The sequence below is a fragment of the Scyliorhinus canicula genome, chromosome 3 (genome assembly GCF_902713615.1).
Source record: "Scyliorhinus canicula chromosome 3, sScyCan1.1, whole genome shotgun sequence".
In the NCBI taxonomy this organism is placed as follows: Eukaryota; Metazoa; Chordata; class Chondrichthyes; order Carcharhiniformes; family Scyliorhinidae; genus Scyliorhinus; species Scyliorhinus canicula.
The window spans coordinates 220,780,846-220,800,934 of NC_052148.1; the positions used below are offsets into that span (position 1 = coordinate 220,780,846).

The 20,089-nt window shown below is 42.6% G+C and overlaps 1 protein-coding gene across 38 annotated transcripts in view; it reads right to left on the reverse strand.

Annotated features, from left to right (window-relative positions):
• LOC119963306 (calcium/calmodulin-dependent protein kinase type II subunit delta) overlaps positions 1-20,089 on the reverse strand; it is a 425,111-nt gene that overhangs the window by 41,116 nt on the left and 363,906 nt on the right. For 10 of the 38 annotated variants that reach the window (XM_038792233.1, XM_038792231.1, XM_038792230.1 and 7 more), the window contains exons 14-17: positions 16,689-16,721; positions 8,853-8,912; positions 8,261-8,305; positions 6,322-6,370 (exon numbers count right to left, since the gene is read on the reverse strand). In XM_038792233.1, coding sequence (XP_038648161.1) covers positions 6,322-6,370; positions 8,261-8,305; positions 8,853-8,912; positions 16,689-16,721 — 187 coding nt within the window. The remainder of the gene's footprint in view (positions 1-6,321; positions 6,371-8,260; positions 8,306-8,852; positions 8,913-16,688; positions 16,722-20,089) is intronic. The other 28 variants (XM_038792239.1, XM_038792252.1, XM_038792237.1 and 25 more) reach the window with 3 other exon arrangements.

Consider the following 20,089-nt stretch of genomic DNA (forward strand, 5'->3'; position numbering starts at 1 on the left):
TAGGATGTGGGTGGTGAGGGATACCACTGGTGTCCCCGCTGACTATACCTGCGGGAAGTGCACCCAACTCCAGCTCCTCAGAGACTGTGTTAGGGAACTGGAGCTGGAGCTGGATGAACTTAGGATCATCCGGGAGGCAGAGGGGGTTATCAAGAAGAGTTACAGGGAGGTAGCCACACCCAAGGTACTGAACAAGAGTAGCTGGGTTACAGTCAGGGAAAGGAAAACTAACAGGCAGACAGTGCAGGGATCCCTCGTGGCCGTTCCCCTTCAAAACAAGTATACCGTTTTGGATGCTGTTGGGGGGGATGACCTACCGGGGGAAGGCCCTAACGGCCAGGTCTCTGGCACTGAGTCTGGCTCTGGGGCTCAGAATGGAAGGGGGGAGCATAGAAAAGCAATAGTAATAGGAGATTCAATGGTTAGGGCAATAGATAGGAGATTCTGTGGTCGCGAGCGAGACTCCCGGAAGGTATGTTGCCTCCCGGGTGCCAGGGACAGGGATGTCGCGGATCGTGTCTTCAGGATCCTGAAGGGGGAGGGTGAGCAGCCAGAAATCGTGGTGCACATTGGTACCAACGACGTAGGTAGGGCAAGGGATGTGGAGGTAATAAACAAGTTTAGGGAGTTAGGCTGGAAGTTAAAGGCCAGGACAGACAGAGTTGTCATATCTGGTTTGTTGCCAGTGCCACGTGATAGTGAGGCTAGGAATAGGGAGAGAGTGCAGTGGAACACGTGGCTGCAGGAATGGTGTAGGAGGGAGGGCTTCAGGTATTTGGATAATTGGAGCGCATTCTGGGGAAGGTGGGACCTGTACAAGCAGGACGGGTTGCATCTGAACCAGAGGGGCACCAATATCCTGGGGGGGGGGGGGGGGGGGGGGGGGGGGGGAGGTTTTCTAGTAGTCTTCGGGAGGGTTTAAACTAATTTGGCAGGGGAATGGGAACCGGATTTGTAGTCCAGCAACTAAGGAAGCCGATATTCAGGACGCCAAAGCACGTAATGATACAGTGGGGAAGGTAACACTGACAAAGGAGAGTACTTGCAGGCAAGGAGATTGGTTGAAGTGTGTATACTTCAATGCAAGAAGCATCAGGAATAAGGTGGGTGAACTTAAGGCATGGATCGGTACTTGGGACTACGATGTGGTGGCCATCACGGAAACTTGGATAGAAGAGGGACAGAAATGGTTGTTGGAGGTGCCTGGTTATAGATGTTTCAACAAAATTAGGGAGGATGGTAAAAGAGGTGGGGGGGGGGGGGGGGGTGGCATTGTTAATTAGAGATAGTATAACAGCTGCAGAAAGGCAGTTCGAGGGGGATCTGCCGACTGAGGTAATATGGGTTGAAGTCAGAAATAGGAAAGGAGCAGTCACCTTGTTGGGAGTTTTCTATAGGCCCCCCAATAGCAGCAGAGATGTGGAGGAACAGATTGGGAAACAAATTTTGGAAAGGTGCAGAAGTCACAGGGTAGTAGTCATGGGTGACTTCAACTTCCCAAACATTGAGTGGAAACTCTTCAGATCAAATAGTTTGGATGGGGTAGTGTTTGTGCAGTGTGTCCAGGAAGCTTTTCTAACAGTTTGTAGATTGGCCGACCAGAGGGGAGGACATATTGGATTTGGTACTTGGTAATGAACCAGGGCAGGTGATAGATTTGTTAGTGGGGGAGCATTTTGGATGTAGTGACCACAATTCTGTGACTTTCACTTTAGTAATGGAGAGGGATAGGTGCGTGCAACAGGGCAAGGTTTACAATTGGGGGAAGGATAAATACAATGCTGTCAGACAAGAATTGAAGTGCATAAGTTGGGAACATAGGATGTCAGGGAAGGACACACGTGAAATGTGGAACTTGTTCAAGGAACAGGTACTGCGTGTTTTTGATATGTATGTCCCTGTCAGGCAGGGAAGAGATGGTCGAGTGAGGGAACCACGGTTGACAAGAGAGGTTGAATGTCTTGCTAAGAGGAAGAAGGAGACTTATGTAAGGCTGAGGAAACAAGGTTCAGACAGGGTGCTGGAGGGATACAAGACAGCCAGGAGGGAACTGAAGAAAGGGATTAGGAGAGCTAAGAGAGGGCATGAAAAATCTTTGGCGGGTAGGATCAAGGAAAACCCCAAGGCCTTTTACACATATGTGAGAAATATGAGAATGACTAGAGCGAGGGTAGGTCCGATCAAGGACAGTAGCGGGAGATTGTGTATTGAGTCTGAAGAGATAAGAGAGGTCTTGAACAAGTATTTTTCTTCAGTAGTTACAAACGAGAGGAGCCATATTGTTGGAGAGGACAGTGTGAAACAGACTGGTAAGCTCGAGGAGATACTTGTCAGGAAGGAAGATGTGTTGGGCATTTTGAAAAATTTGAAGATAGACAAGTCCCCCGGGCCTGACGGGATATATCCAAGGATTCTATGGGAAGCAAGAAATGAAATTGCAGAGCCGTTGGCAATGATCTTTTCGTCCTCGCTGTCAACAGGGGTGGTACCAGAGGATTGGAGAGTGGCGAATGTCGTGCCCCTGTTCAAAAAAGGGAATAGAGATAACCCTGGGAATTACGGGCCAGTTAGTCTTACTTTGGTGGTAGGCAAAGTAATGGAAAGGGTACTGAGGGATAGGATTTCTGAGCATTTGGAAAGACACTGCTCGATTAGGGATAGTCAGCACGGATTTGTGAGGGGTAGGTCTTGCCTTACAAGTCTTATTGGCTTCTTTGAGCAGGTGACCAAGCATGTGGATGAAGGTAAAGCAGTGGATGTAGTGTACATGGATTTTAGTAAGGCATTTGATAAGGTTCCCCATGGTAGGCTTATGCAGAAAGTAAGGAGGCATGGGATAGTGGGAAATTTGGCCAGTTGGATAACGAACTGGCAAACCGATAGAAGACAGAGAGTGGTGGTGGATCGCAAATATTCAGCCTGGAGCCCAGTTACCAGTGGCGTACCGCAGGGATCAGTTCTGGGTCCCCTGCTGTTTGTGATTTTCATTAACGACTTGGATGAGGGAGTTGAAGGGTGGGTCAGTAAATTTGCAGATGATACGAAGATTGGTGGAGTTGTGGATAGTGAGGAGGGCTGTTGTCGGCTTCTAAGAGACATAGATAGGATGCAGAGCTAGGCTGAGAAGTGGCAGATGGAGTTTAACCCTGACAAGTGTGAGGTTGTCCATTTTGGAAGGACGAATATGAATGTGAAATACAGGGTTAACGGTAGAATTCTTGGCAATGTAGAGGAACAGAGAGATCTTGGAGTCTATGTTCATAGATCTTTGAAAGTTGCCACTCAAGTGGATAGAGCTGTGAAGAAGGCCTATGGTGTGCTAGCGTTCATTAGCAGAGAGATTGAATTTAAGAGCCGTGAGGTGATGATGCAGCTGTATAAAACCTTGGTCAGGCCACATTTGGAGTACTGTGTACAGTTCTGGTCACCTCATTTTAGGAAGGATGTGGAAGCTTTGGAAAAGGTGCAAAGGAGATTTACCAGGATGTTGCCTGGAATGGAGAGTAGGTCTTACGAGGAAAGGTTGAGGGTGCTAGGCCTTTTCTCATTAGAACGGAGAAGGATGAGAGGCGACTTGATAGAGGTTTATAAGATGATCAGGGGAATGGATAGAGTAGACAGTCAGAGACTTTTTCCCCGGGTGGGACAAACCATTACAAGGGGACATAAATTTAAGATAAATGGTGGAAGATATAGGGGGGATGTCAGAGGTAGGTTCTTTACCCAGAGATTAGTGGGGGCATGGAATGCACTGCCTGCGGAAGTAGTTGAGTCGGAAACGTTAGGGACCTTCAAGCGGCTATTGGATAGGTACATGGATTAGGGTAGAATAATGGAGTGTAGATTAATTTCTTCTTAAGGGCAGCACGGTAGCATTGTGGATAGCACAAGTGCTTCACAGCTCCAGGGTCCCAAGTTCGATTTCGACTTGGGTCACTGTCTGTGTGGAGTCTGCACATCTTCCCCGAGTGTGCGTGGGTTTCCTCCGGGTACTCCGGTTTCCTCCCACAGTCCAAAGATGTGCAGGTTGGGTGGATTGGCCATGATAAATTGCCCTTAGTGTCCAAAATTCTATGATTAACCTAGGACAAACATTTGGCACAACATCGTGGGCCGAAGGGCCTGTTCTGTGCTGTATTTCTCTATATGGTAAGGGGATGGTTGTAAAGTTGGAGACCTTGGGGAGAGGTATCTCGAAGGTGTGGGGTCTGTAGGATAGGAGGAGGAGGAGGAGAAGGATCAGAGGGCAGTATTCCCCCCCCCCCTCTCCCCCCCACCGGGTGGGAGAATCGCCGGGGCGCCGCGCAAATCACGCCACGCTGCCCTGACCCCCGCACGTGATTCCCCCTCCCCCCCCGAAACCAGCGCCGCGCGAATCGCGCCGGGCCGCTCTGAGAATCGCCGCAAACGTTGAGCGGCGATTCTCCGGCCAAATGGGCCGAGCGTAAACGGTCCAGTCCCGCTGGCGCCGTCCACATCTGGTCGCTGCCGGCGGGTACTCATCGCGAAGGCTTGGGGGGCGGCCTGTGGGGGGGCCGGTTTTTACTCCGGCGATGGCACTTAAGACTCCCGTTGGGAGAATCCCACCCAGAGTCTGTGTAGGCATAGGAGGTGTGGTAGAGCTGGATCAAAGGCCTTCTGATGGGTGGAGGGGGTTGTAGTTTGGAGATCCCATGTCCTATGGTGGGGGTATGATTTCAGAAGAGGGTTGTTAGGGGTTGGCTGAATCCAGGAGGCCCATGTGAAACCACTCAGGTCCTGCCTCTGCCAAGTCCTCATCTCCATGATGTTGCTGGAGTACCCAGCTGACCAGAGTTTAAATTGAAAAATCATAGAATAGAATCATAGAATCCCTACAGTGCAGAAGGAGGCCATTTGGCCCATCAAGTCTGCACCGACCCTCTGAAAAACATCCTACATGTGTCCATCCCCCACCCTACCCCAGTAACCCTACAGAAATCTGGTCTCCTGGCTTCAGTTAAAAAAAATCTAATTTTCAGAGTCTACAGCACAATACTCAATTACCACTATATTGACCCTGATTACGCACATCAGTGCTCAATTTTCAATAATTAGTGTCATTTGGAAAAACTAGAATACAATATCCATGTCAAATGGAGACTAAACTAATAGACCTGCATGATATTTTACAATTTAATTGTGCTGGATACATTGAGAATTATGTAACCTTTTAAAAAGAAAATTGGACTCAGATGTGCACGGCACTGGCAAGGTGCCATCACTGCTCATTGCTGACTGCCTTGAGAAGGTCATGATTGGCATTTTTCCTGAACTGCTGAAACCCTTCTAGTGGATGGTGCTCCCAAATTGATGTTAGGTAGGGAACTGCAGGTTATTGTCCCAATGAGAATGGGGGATTACTAATGTTAGCAGCTGTAATGAACATTTAGAAGGAATTCAAGGGTAGCAATAAATGCTGGCGTTGCCAGATCCCGAGAATGAATTTTAAAAAACGTACTAACTGTGCAGTTCATTCATCAGGCCGAAAGAATGGTAGCGGAAGCAACAATCAAAATAATATTTTAACAGAAGTAATAACATGTACATGGCATGCATTGTTAAAATGCAGGAATCAAACAATATTCTCAACGGAAATGTGACAAAACTAATGTTTGAAGGAAGAGGGCTTAAATAAAAAATGCATAGGAGAGCTCAAACAAGGAAGACTGGCATCTGAACAGCAAAGAAGCAAAGTTATAACCAAACAGAATGGACAAAACTGCTATGTAAATAAAGACACATCAGATTAAAATTAAAAAGCTACACGTACACATGAATAAATGTTATTTTGCTGCCTTGATGAATTTATAGCTCATTTGTTTAAACCTCCCAAAACATTTTCTTGTTGACGGCCCTATTTTTAAAACCAACGCAACCCATTTAAGACTTGCTAACGAATTGCCTTAAAATATATTCCAAAGAAACAAAACTTCCATTTTAATGCCAACATCATGATTGGCAGGATTCATGTTCCCCCAACAGCATGTTTCTTGGCGGCATGCCGTTCGCTGGCAGCGGGATTCTCTTCTCCCACTGCTGTTAATGGGAATTCCCATTGAAGCCATCCACGCCACCAGGAAACCGGCGGGACCCGAGAATCCTGCCGCTGGCAAACGGCTGGAGAATTCCGGGCTATATTGCTCTTTAGGTTTAATTAGGTTTAATAATGTTTCAGATTTGAATGGAGATTTGCTGCTAATACTGTGTAATGTGATTTTAGTTCCTTAAATGGTAACAAAATATTTAAGACTAAACTTTGACCGGTCAATCAACTGATTTACATTTCTTTATTCAGCTTACCTTTCACATCCTCATCTTCAATGGTAGTGTTAGTACTTTCTGAGGATTCCTAAGAAGAAAACAAGATATAATTTTATGAAGACACTGAGTTTATATGCATGCAATCTTTGAAGAATAAATCCATATCAAATGCAAAGCTTGAAGTGGAATACACAGATGTAATAAGCAAGAGATGCAGGTAGAATTTAAAACTTAGTTCCACTTATAGAATTCACTGGCTTTACAAGTGGCAGATTGTTATTCAAAACTGTTTTATTTCCATTTTGAGATGTCTTCAGATGTTAGCCACAGTAAACTGCCTAAACCCTCTTCTCAAATGAGCCTGGTGACTAACGTCAGTTTGTTTGGAGACAAAGAAAATTTTCATTAAGAAAACGAATTTAAAAGTAAACTTGGTTCATTAACATACTCCTATGATATGACAGACTGTCACAGTACAACTGGTTAAAAGTGTAAAAATATGGAAGCAGTTTATAGATCTGAAACAGATACAGTATTACACAAACGTGACCTGGGATCGGCATAGTACAGCAAAAACAATGACAAGTTGCTTACAATAGATATTGCCCCATTCCCAGAGGGCCACGGCAGTTTCTGAGACAGATTGCACAATGAAACAAAATGATAGCTGACATGTATTTCATGCATTTACTGAAAAAAATATACACCTAGTTAATTACTGCCTGTACTGTTTACATCTTGCGGCCCATCAACGCACTGACAAGCAGAAGCAAAATTATCAATATTTCCAGGACAAATAATTTCATTCCACTATTACGCGACAAACTCCAGAGGATGTGCAACAGTCATGAAACATGCAATTACTGGCAAAAGATAACTTCAAATTCTTGATTGTTGTCTGAAAGGATTAAACTATGTTTGCAAAAGACTTAACACCTTAGTTGTGATGTAACTCAGAAGAGCCAGCAAATTAGCAATTAACATGCATTTAGTGGTTATTGTAAAATGTGCAAGCTTTTAAAACTTCATTATTTTGTAGAAGCAGCTGCAGCACAGTGGTGGTTAAAGCCATTTACAGTTTTCTTGAAGTGTATCAGTTAATCAGATTTAGTTGTCAAAACTTTCAACATTAAGAGAAGTTTGCACTATAAACAGATAATAAAATGCAGCACATAAGCAATTCATTATTGTGCATGATAGTTTTAAAATTGTTTCTTTCAGAAATTAGTTGAATTCACAGGAAATTTATCAGCAAAACTGAAATACAAATGTCCTCTGTACCATTTTCCATCTTCAAAATCCATTAAAATCTTAAATGCGAAGTAAAGCAACTTCGGTTAAATGTGCAGTTCAATTTATTTTACTTTGTGATACAGTTCAAGTGAATAACCACTAAATGACTTCTCAAAAATGAAAGAGAAATTTTAAAAAATGCATCTGCATGATGTGGAATTAGAAGAATGGCAAAGCATAGTTTCCAAGCAGCGCTTATCCAATGCAACATGTTCTATGGTTAAGGCCATTTCATATTGACATTGACTAGACGGATTCATTGCCTCCCAGACTAAATGATTGCAACCTTTCAACAGCCAAGAAGTTACCTCCAACTTTTAGACAATGCAGCCATACAACACAGATGAAGATGACAATACTGCATGCTTGTGTACACCTACAGATTCACCAAGACGAAGTGAGTAACACATACAGAATACTAGAAGCTTGCTGAATGGCCATGCATTCCCATCCCCATTCAAAAACCGAAAATCAAACCGTAAGTGCAAAAACATGCTAACGAACTTTGCAAAACCAGCTATGGTGAAAACTCCAGCCGTATATTCTATATTTCCTTCAAAGGAAATCCCATGTTTCAAAGCCAAACCTGCCACAGATTGAATACCTAATGTAACACATCTTTTGCTATTTGTGTTTATGAAACAAGTTCTGCAATGCTTAAGCCAGTGAGCAGATCTTGGAGTACCTTATTTCCATCAGCAGGATTGTGGATTACAGTAGTTTGGGGCTCCTGAGCAAGATAAAAGAAAACTCTCATTGGTCAAGGTTATTTTAGTAATCAAAATGTGCAGAACCAACTACAAAAATGATGATGCTAAAGCAATATTTTTACTGCCATGTGTGAAAAAAAAAACACATTTAAAAAAAACAAGAATGGGTTTCTACTGCTACCAGCAGTTCCTGCCTCGGCATCCTGCAGGAAAAGACCTAATTACCTACAGCAGCAGCATGCAATTTCTTAAATTGCCTAGCATCATTTCAGTTAGCTCCCTGAAGTCAACAATTTGTGCTGTTAAATTTAGAGCCATCTCTCTTTTGGTACTGTAGCTGACATCAGTAAAGGAGCTAAAGCAACATGCGGGAAGGTAGTGGCTTGCCACTACAACATGCAACAGTAACAAACATGTTCACTGTCATGATAAACAACTGTAAATATGCTGATTCACATTGGATTTTCCCATGTAACAGAACAGAGGTATGTATTGATAATCATATGGTACCTCAGAAAACAAAAGAAAACTGAACAGAAACAAATAGGAAGAGGAATCAAGATATACCAGCGCTGGGGTAGGTATGGGTTCTTTTATGCTGGTTACTACGTTGGCTTTGTTGTTTATCTGTAGGCAAGTTAAAAATAGAACATATATAAGCCTCAGAAGTAATGTTTCCGCTGTATACGGAAACAAGTTCTTGCACAGCAAATGAATATCTGTTGGAAAGTAATGCGGGCTGTTTACAATCGTTCTAAGATATTACTTCTAACTTCCATTGACTGCATAAAGTCACATAAAATTAAAGAAAAAATGTATTAGGTTACACAATTGGTTCGGTTAAAAGAGGAGTACAAGAATCAGGAAGAATATTACATTAAGTTTGAAAGAGTGTACACACAAAAGGTAGTAGCAGCACAAATATACAAAATAATCAGATATTCCAAACACAACGCACATGCTGTCCCAATTCAGATCAGGTCATTGTTGTAGTACATTAAAGAGTATTTATGTTTATGATAAATTTCATTAGCTGTATTCTTTTCCCCTCCCAACCCAGTGGTGCTACCTAGCATGAAACTCTAGGTGTGATTACCGACTGTGTATGCTGGAATCAGAATAGGGCGTGGCCAGTAGATCCCAGGAGAGGCTTCTTCTGGAATCCCCGACAGTCGTTATGCCTCACGAGATCTAACCAAATCTCGCGAGACGTCGCAATCCAAATCCCTCCAACAATGGTGGGACTTAGTCTTGCACAGTTAAGTGAGTTTAAAAACTCACTTAACCATGCTGACACCAGATTGAATGGTCACTCGGCATCTATCACCCTCACTGAGGAGACCCCATTTAACACCGGTTCCCATAAACAGGAACCAGGCGGAACGGCACTTTGTGGGGGGGGGTTTCTCCCAGGTGATCGGAGGCCCCCGGATGGCCAGCCTCTGGACAGGGTGGCACTCTGGCATTGCTGGTGCCATCTGTTCTCCATGGCATCTAAGTGTCACCCCAGCACTGCCACCTGGGTGCCACCCTGGCACTGCCAGGGTGCCCAGTTGGCACTGTCAGGCAGACAGGGGCACTGCCAAGGTGCCATGCTGGAAATTGTCTATGCTGGGGATCAGGCCCAAGGATGCCCTGCCCATATGAGTTGGGGTGCGATGGGGCCCGGAGATCCCCTTATAGATGAGTTGGGGGACTGGGGGAGGGGGGTGCCTGGTGGTTGCATCGGAGGTCAGTCATTTTTAAATGGAGATCTGAGCGGATATCCTCGGTGTAGGAAATGTGTCCGAGTGCGGCCTCAGTGAGGTGCTTTCAGCTGGGGCTTGGAAAAAATAAAGTACTGTTCGATAGCAGGGTCGCTACAAGCGCTGGGAATGACCCCTCTAATCCTGCCCAGAATGAACTCTAAATTGCACCCTATAGTACAGAGAAGAGAAAGTTGACATTTCAAATGAATGCCAGCTCTTCACAGTTAAGTTTTGGATAAAAGAAATAATTTACATAAATAAAAGTAATTGTTGCCATCGTCCCAGATGACCGTAGGCGGTTTTCTCCTTTGAGTGGGGAGAGCTGACTGGTGGTGATTTAACCTGAGGATCACCACACCTCAGGCAAGGGGCGCAGTTGAGAAGGCGGGGCTTTCATTAATAACCTCAGCCAGTAGGGGAATTGAACACGCGCTGTTGACCTCGCTCTGCAACACAAATCAGCTGTCCAGTCAACCTGAGCTAAACTGGCCCCATTTACAAAAATACCAACCAGCTATATCATGACAATAGATGTGAGAAATAACATCGCTTAAAAAAGAGGAAAAGGGTGTAAGAAGGTACCCAACATCTTCAATGGAAGTCCCAGTGATTTCTTTAGTGGGAGGATGGGTCACTGTCACTCTGCCACTCCTCATTCCAAAATATCCATTATCTATGCAACATTCCAATTTACTGGCATTCTACCTCTCCTCAGCTACTCAATTTTGTTTGCCAACTCTCTAACAATTCTTTCTTTATAAATCCAGGCTTCAATAGGATGGATCACTCAGCAGCTGCCAACTGAAACAATCCACACAGAACCACCGGTGCAGTATCAGTAATCTATTTGTACTGATGCCAGCCCATCGAAAAACAAAAGCTCAAAGTTTCATTTTGAGGGCGAGAAGGGGGAGAGAGAAAGGTGGAAGAATAAGGAAATTATACCAACTTAAGAATTGCAGAAACTCAAAAAAAAATCTAAAGGTGGACCCAACCACATAGATAATGGTTTTAAAAATCTGTCTGATGTTATTTTGGCCTATAGTCAATTTTGTGAATAGTATATAAGGCATTCAGAAAATTTTCCATTAGATTTAAGTGCATGATGCTCAATCACAAAATGATTTTCTAAAGAGATGGATAAAGCAATCACAGATTTTGTCTTGCACTTTTCAGAAAAGGGATTCTGCATCACGTGCAACAGATTATTTATTATGTGGGTTTTTATGATTCAGGTAAAATTAATATGTCTTGTTATTGACATTAATGTATGAAACTCTGATAATCAGATACAAAATATACATTGGTCCTGAAGAAAAATCCCAAGTGATTATTAGTTTTAAAAAAAATTAAAATCTGTTTTCCAATTATGATTATCAAATTAAGTTGATTAAATGGTATTCAGATAGCTGCACTCAACAATGGAAATACCTTCAGCAGTACAAACATGTTTGCCTCCTTTAGAGTAAAAAAAAAAGGATCTGTCAAACTGATATTGCATAAAAGGTTCAAATCTTGGTATAAACCACGGTTCATTGTTTTTGATAAATTTCTTCTATTACCATCAACAAATCCTGACTGTTGGTCAAATCCCTGCTTGGTTTGGTACTGAACCAATTACATATACACTGAAAACCTAGGGAAAACTGTACATTTACTTGCTATGCAAAGAACAGAATTAGAACTCAGTGATTAGGGGCTGGATTCTCTGATCCTGGGGACCAGAGTCGGAGCGGTTTACGACGGCGGCTACAGGCCCCTAGAATCAGCGATCCGGCACCGCACAGGGGGCCTGCACGGCACTGGAGAGCCTCACGCTGCTCCAGCTATCGATACGGGCATCAGAACGGGTGCCGCGGCTCCGCGTAACGGCCAGCGTGAGTTCGCACATGCGCAATACGGCCGGCGCGAGTTCGCGCATGCGTGGGGGTTGCCTTCTCCGCGCTGACGCAACATGGCGGAGAGCTACAGGGACCTGGCGCGGAGGAACATAGGCTCCACCAGGATAAGCCCGACCGCTGATCGGTAGGCCCCGAATGCGGGCCAGGCCACTTGTGGAGCCCCCCCCCCCCCCCCCACGGGATCAGATCCCCTTCCCGCCTACCAGGCTTCCCCCCCCCTCCCCCCCCCCGCAACATGAATGGCGAGGACCCACCGGGTAGGACCATACGGGAATGGCGCCAGCGGGACTTGACCTAACTCGGTGGGCACTCGGCCCATCGCGCGGTGAGAACCGCCAGGAGGGCCGTTGAGCGGCCCCAGACCGGCGCCAATTCTCGCCTCGCCACCCCCTTGGCGATTCTCCGACCCGACACGGGGTCGGAGAATCCCACCCTAGATATTTGTTTTAGTAAATTGGCAGCGATTGCCTGCATGCAGAGGAATACTTCAGATATTACGCAGTCAATTATTTGCTCCAGCGTACTGCGACTTTTAAAATATTAATGGGGCAGTTTGAAATATATTCTTCTGTTTTGACCTCCAAGTATGTGCCGCATAAATGAAATATTATCTTGCATTTACATTCTTCCTCAACTATTCGTAGAAAACACATTTGTTCAAAACTGATCCTAAATGAAAATCCAGACAACCACCTGATAGAATTCAAAGGCGATACAGTATCATGACCACTAATAATCATTGCTTTTACTATTTTGCTTCTTTGAATGATTCTACTTTGAAGGGCCTCTATCATGGAGGTAGAGTCCCTCGAGAAGCAATTGAAAATTGTCTGGAGAAAGGTGCAAGTTATTAAGGACAGATTACTTCTCTCTTTAGGTCTCTATCAATTGAAACAGCTTAAAACAAATTTCAGACTGTACAATACAATACAAGCAAAGTATGGAATAGAAAGAGACCATTTGGAAATTAAGTCTACTTTTCCAAATGTTCATGGACATTATACATGGTTGTGGACCTTTTCCAAATTCAGCTCCCGGAGAGAAGTGTTTTTCCAGAAATAAAAAAAATTATATGGCAAGAAACTTAATTATTTCCTCGCTTTGTTACTGCACTGGTAGGAAATACCTGGATCACAGTTTTCTTAACATTACAAACTTATTATCCAGCCTAAAATGCTGCATTTTGCCATAGTAATAATAATAATCTTTATTGTCACAAGTAGGCTTACATTAACACTGCAGTTAAGTTACTGTGAAAAGCCATCAGGTTAATTCCACTCACACAACACACACGATCTATCCTATAGTGGTCAGTGCATTACTCTTTGCATTTGGTTTGTCCAGTTGCGTACTGGTGTCTTCTAGTTCGGTAGATGTTATGTTGAATAAGGTGCCTGAATCAACACTTTGAATGTCTCTGAAATTTTAAAGGTAGTAAAGACAGGCTAGAATAAAAATTACACAAAATATATTCATTGCAAAACAAGACAAGTGGAAGGGAATTTAAGGCTGAAATTTTGGCTGAACTGCAAACACGAGTGGTGAAGGCCAACTCTTAGAATGACACAGCACAGAAATCCATTCAACCAATTGTGCAAAATAATTTACTAATATTGTTCTGTGCCTATGCGCACCATTTCAGCCAAGTATCCACCGAGAAACCTATCCTTACTGAGGCCTGGATTGTTAGGAAAGAATAGGCCAGAGAGTTAATGAATAAAATAGAAGTAGAGAAAAGTAGATACCCAATCAGTTTACGAAAATTTGGATAAAGTAATAAATTCTTAGGAAGAAAATAAGTATTAGTGAACAGTTCAAATATTCATCCAATGTCCTTTTGAAAGTTACTATTGAATCTGCTTACACTGTCCTTTCAGGCAGTGCGTTCCAGATAATCATAACTTGTTGCATAAATACTTTCCCCTCAGGTCACCTCCAGTCCTTATGCCAATTACCATAAATCAATGATCTCTGAGGGCGCGATTTAACAGGGGACAAAAGTCCCGTTTTGGATTTGTTTAGCAGGGTGTTTCTTGGTGTCTGCAGCGACTGAGAAAGATCCGGCTATCAAATGGGACTCTTTTTGTTTGGCTTTGGTGAGCAATACCCCACCGAGGTCAGTAAGAAGTCTTACACACCAGGTTAAAGTCCAACATGTTCGTTTCAAACACTAGCTTTCGGAGCACTGCTCATTTCTCAGGTGAATGAAGAGGTATGTTCACCTGAGGAAGGAGCAGTGCTCTGAAAGCTAGTGTTTGAAACGAACATGTTGGACTTTAACCTGGTGTTGTATGACTTCTTACTGTGCTCACCCCAGTCCAACGCCGGCATCTCCACACCGAGGTCGAACTTACCTTGCTTCCTGCTGATCAGTGCAGGAGTGCAGTGCAGTGAGTCTAAATATGCTCACTTAAATATGTAATCTATTGTAACCTGTGATCTAGGTCCAGATTGCAATTTCTCATGAGATCTTGAAGTTTTCTGAGCATTTCAATTCTCGTGGGATTTAACGGTCTTGTTGTGTCACCGAGTCAGGCACGATGAGCTGAAATCTTCAGATGGACCTCCCACGGTTTTCTTTATTTGTTTAACTACATTTACCATTTTTCTACTCTATCCTCTTTTGGCCTGTTCAGCTTTATGATTAATAAAAAAATTACATGTCCCCATAATCCACCATTCCATTGTCCCATCATTCATTTTAGAGATGATCCTTTTCTGAGTGAAGTATTTAGGTGTGCACTTGTGATCCCAGGGCATGCAAGGCTACGTGTATCGGCCAAGGGCTGGGAAAAGGGATTAGAATACTTAGGTGTTTTTTTTTGACCGGCGCAGACATGATGGGCCAAAGAGTGTTTTCTGTGCTGTAGATCTCTGTCTCAAACACACCAGACCCCAGCTCAAGTTTCAGAATGTTCTTACAGCCACAAAGCACCATTGTTACTTTTGGACCAATTCTTATTGTAATGCAAAATGCTCATAGTGTGACTGGACAAGAAAACCTGCCTGCAGCATACTTCAGGTTAATACCTATATTACTTTATTCAACTATGAACTCTTTTGCTTTTAGTTTGTATAATTTAAAAATAAATTCTAATTGGTTAATCTCTCATGTAAGCAGTTAAAAAGAACCACACTCTCAAACAGTCAAGTAACTAAAGTAATTTGCTGCATTAGCTTTAAAAACAAGCAGAAAAAATGGTTAATAACAATACCAAGAGGCTATGCATGAAAAACAATTACCTTCTGGGGAAGCACAAGGTAAAATTTGTCCCTCGGAACAGTAATATAAAGTGCAGCATTTCAATAAAATCCAAAATCCTATTAAGATTCAAATATGTCAGATAATGTGAAGTCATGTTTCTCCATCATTTTGAAGTGCCGTCTTTGCATTAAATATAAATTTGAAGGGATAAATCCCTCTCCACTCATTTCCACACCATGTGCTGACTGCAGCCAAGTGGGCAGTCATACGATCTCTTCTGGTTCCTCCACTCTTCTGCTGCCAGACAGTCTGGAACCCAAGACTGATTTTCCTTCCAATTTCTTTTTTTTTTAAAGAAATGTGGCTATCCCTCACCTCTGTGAACAGAGGATGCTGTAGTCTGAACCCATATCCTTGCGGTCTATTGCACTGTGTGTGACACGCCACACTGTGCCACAACAGGATCCGTTGTATTTAGTCATGCAGTCAGTTCTTGAAGATTGCAGGCACGTTCTGACCTATTTATCAATCCTCACAACAGTGTGTTGCTTTACAGAAGTTTAAGCTTCAAAATCCTTAAGAGTGAAAGTGAGATGATATTAATTTTTTAAAGTTGGGTTGAAATGTTTCAGTCTGACTAAATTTACACCTCAGAAGCATAAATTGTCATTTTCTATTAACATTTTAATTAATTCGACTTCTTTTTTAACGTGCAATTATATGGAGCTTGTTACTTCTTAAATCTTACTGGAGGAATTATCATTTCCTTATGCCACATGCAGATTTACATTTCCTTTCTTTAGAAATCAACAATGTGGCTAATTCTATGATATAAATCAAAAATGATGTTGTATTTTCTGGATCCCCCCAAAAAACTTTAAATGATCAAATTATGAGGTTTCAGGTTGGCACATTTTATATATTGGTGCTTAATGTCCAGGTTTAAAAGTTCCAAGAATCCATGAGGGTGTGGCACATCGATCAAATTTTACAATAAGCTACTATAACAGCGATCACCACATGGTATCCTTGTAACTGAATGCAATAATAACTTTAACAAAGTATTATTAATCATTTATTAGTACAAGCCAATACAGAATTCACAGCTTTATCTATAACTATGTTACAACAGAAATAGCCTGAATCAAAATAGAAACCCTCTCTTTGTTTAACTGCAAGGGGTAAAAACACAATCAAAAGGAATGCAGTATGTCAAAGCATCGAGTATCTCTTGGTATCTCAGTATTTGTCAGAGGAAGGGATGGGTAAGAACAAAGATATCAAGAATGCTTTCCAAACCCTTCACAGCATCAAATTCTCAGTTATAAAATAAATTCCTGACTTTGGGATGATGTTACTGAGTTGTACATTCCTCAGATCAGATGAGCCTTGATTTGCAGTCTTAGCAAGGTAGAACAAGTTCAAATCAGACATATACCAAGCGTAATTGTGCCTTCAAATGCAACTGAAAATGAAAAAAATAAAATGCACCACTTTCACAAAGTAATACATAAAACCCAAGAAAAACACATCCGTCAAAAATCCTCACCATCATCTGAACACTCGAACTGGACTTCCTTTTCTGACCAATCAAAGAGAAAGAAAAAGAAGGTAATTTTGATAGTTTAAAGAAAGGATTTCTTCAGAAGCTGTCTTGTACTGCAGTAAAAATATCTGGAAACAAAAAAAACAATTCCCCATATGGAAGGCAAAAAATAAAGTGCGAAGATAGATTTTCCACAAATTAGTAGTGGAGAAGAAAAAAGCTAAAGTAGGCAGAAACCAGAATGATTAAAATTAAGGCAACATAAACAAGATATAAAGATTATAGTAGCTGTCAAATAATGCAAGAGTCTCTATAAAAATATATATTTGAAGATGTCAATGGTATGTGATTACATATGGCACAACGGGATGACAGAGTTGGAGAGTGAAACACTAAACATTAATATGTTTATTTTGAATGCTGGGATAAATATTTTTTATGGACATAACCAAGTATCCCTAAGCATAGAGATATGTACATAATTTTGCAGATACATATGAAGAAACATGCAACTGATGTTAATTTTCTGAAAAGGATTCTGTACCAAATGACGCACTAACTAAATTAATGTCCTGAGTCATAGACAAAGCATGGATTCAGCAACTGATCTTATTGCACAAGGTTTGGTCATCGCTATACCAACATTGTATCAGGTTGATCTCACTGATGCCCATGTAATTAATGTAACAAGTTTGGATGTTGTTATGACTACCTTAAGTCATGGGGGTCTCATCTACAGACTCAAGTCATTTCACTTTTTGGCTTTTCCAACAGAAAATGCACTTTTGTTTGGTGCAATGACCCACACATAGATCTGTCTTCCTTCCTTCCAGTAAAAATTGCTGAAAATATTTTGCTCTTTACAGGAAATCTCAGGTGTAAATACCAGTTGGAAAGAGAGTCTCATGTTGGAATTCTAGTTCTGAGTCCACTGATCAAATACTGGACAGTTCAAAGCAACATTTTGATATAAATTACTTTAAACTTTTCTTTACGTAAAACATAGTCAATTGTAATTTTCCATCTTTGAAATTAAAATATCTGAAGGGCAAAATCAGATTTTAATCAAAAATTTAAATTATTGAATTTTTGACATTGTAATTAAATTCATCCACTGATGTGTTTTTTTTTTACAACTGAGCAAAAAGAGGGAATTTTTAAATAGTTTATCTGGAAAGTTTCATGTTATATGTTCTGTTTAAAGGGAAGGAATTGTGAGTGCATGTGTAAGCAAGTCAGAGCAAGGGTAATGAATGAACAGAGATGTACTTTGAATACAATGGACTGTATACTGCAACTTTTGATACATGTTTGAATTATTAACTGTCTATTTTTTCCCCCCCCCCCGAGTTGAAAGATTGAATTGGGCCCTTTGATGATAGTATTATAAATTGGAGTAGGTTTTGAACTAGTAGAAATAGAAGTTCTTAATTTTTTATACATTAAAAAGTACATCAGGTTGAGAATGAGAAGGATGGTTGTATCAAAGCAACGTGAAGCTGCAATTTTGGGTACAAATCAATTTTAGTCAAAGTTCCTGTCGGGGTTGGGGAATAATAGAGGGACTTTCTATCCTAACATCAAAGCACGGAGAATGGTTGAAATACACACTCCACCAGAAACTCTACCAATAAATACTCTGCAACAAATGACTGTCCATTTAAACATAAACTATTTGAATAGAGCAGCCAGACCATTGCTAAAAGGCTCAAAATGGGGTGAGGCGCTTCTTTCTGGTAGTAACTCTTAAGCAAGTATGAGTCGGTTCACAAGTGATCTTTCCTGCAATGGAAAGCAGGAAGATACCTTTGTAATTTCAGACTTTAGGGATATCTACAAGCTCATTCTCATTCCACCTATTTGTCTCTGGCAAGAGAGAATGATATTAAATTATATCTCTGTGTATAGAGAACCTCAGTGATGCCCCTTACTGATTAATATACTGCGAACTGCATGATGTTTGCAACTTGAGCAGCAGTCTAGCAGGAGCCAGACTCATACACTGATAGCTCCAGTCACCATAACAGCCACAGGCAATGTTGTCCTTGCCCTGCTTTGAGATGGCATTTGTAGCTGCAACAGTTAGTAGATTTCAAAACGAAGCAAAGGTATCTCATGCAATGGTCCTCACTGAAGTTGAGGTGTAAGAATTGCTCCCTCAAGACCCTCTTATTGAGAGCCCTTCCCTAATTGGCTAAGCATGCTTTTTTACAGAGTCACGGGATTGAAATAGTTCTCCCTTTATGCCAGCTTGTGTCTGGCAAGGAGCCTCTACTGACTACACTGGAGCAATTTTCTGGCAGCCTGATATCACTTTAGATTACCACTGGTATGGTGCCACCTCCCATGACAAGAACAGCACCATGGGTGTATTTCTTGATTCATAAGGGGAAAAATGTGCCAACGTAACTATGTACAGAAGTGGCTACTGGGGACACATTTCAGTCTCCTGGAACTTGTTTGAATCCCTTTATCCATTGGAGAGCATTTTCCCTTAACTGGTCTATGTTCCCCCCCCCCCCCCCCCCCATAACCTATTCCCAGGGATGGGTCAGCTGGTGGCTGGGGTGGGGGAGGGAGTCATGGCACACAAGGTATATCATAACAGCACAGTCTAGGTTTAATGGAGCAGCTCGTCCTTTAGTGCCTTTCACTTCCCTATGTCCTTAAAAAAGGCAGCAGAGTTTACAAATCATGGGACCAGCCAGATGGGCCACAATTGTGTTTGTTCTTATCCTTTGCATTCCTTGGCGATTATGACTCCAGTACAATGTTTTAGATCTTGTTAGTTGATAATTTGATGAGGCAGCTGAAAAGATACATTTCGTCAGCAACCACCATTCAAGACAAGGACAAAATGCAAGGGGCGCGATTCTCCGCAAATCCGGTGTGCCGTGAAACTGGCCGTGTTTCACGCCAGCCTCGAAGCTCCGTCCCAGGACCGGATTCTCCCGTCGGGGCTAGTATTGGGGCCGGGGGAATCACGGCGACGCGGAGTTAGCGAACGTCGCTAACTCCGCTCGCCAAGAGTCACGGCAGCTAACGCTCACGATGACGTCAGCCGCGCATGCGCGGATGACGTCATCACAAAGACGCGTCAAACCCGCACATGCACGAGCCGTCATGCCCCTCAGCCGCCCCGCAGACTGATCCTGCGGGGCGACGGAAGAACAAATAGTGCGCGGGTATCGGACCCGCTGCCCGCGATCGGTGCCCACCGATCGCAGGCCCATGCCACCCTTGGTGCGGCCGTGCCAATCGGTGCCATGGTTGTCTGGGACGGGCACTTTGCGTCCGTTTTCACGAACGCTGAAAGCAGGTGTGATCGCGGCCGTGAAAACTGCCGTAAACTCCGCGGTATTCGGCCCATCGGCCTGCGGAGAATCATTGTTCGCCGTAAAAAA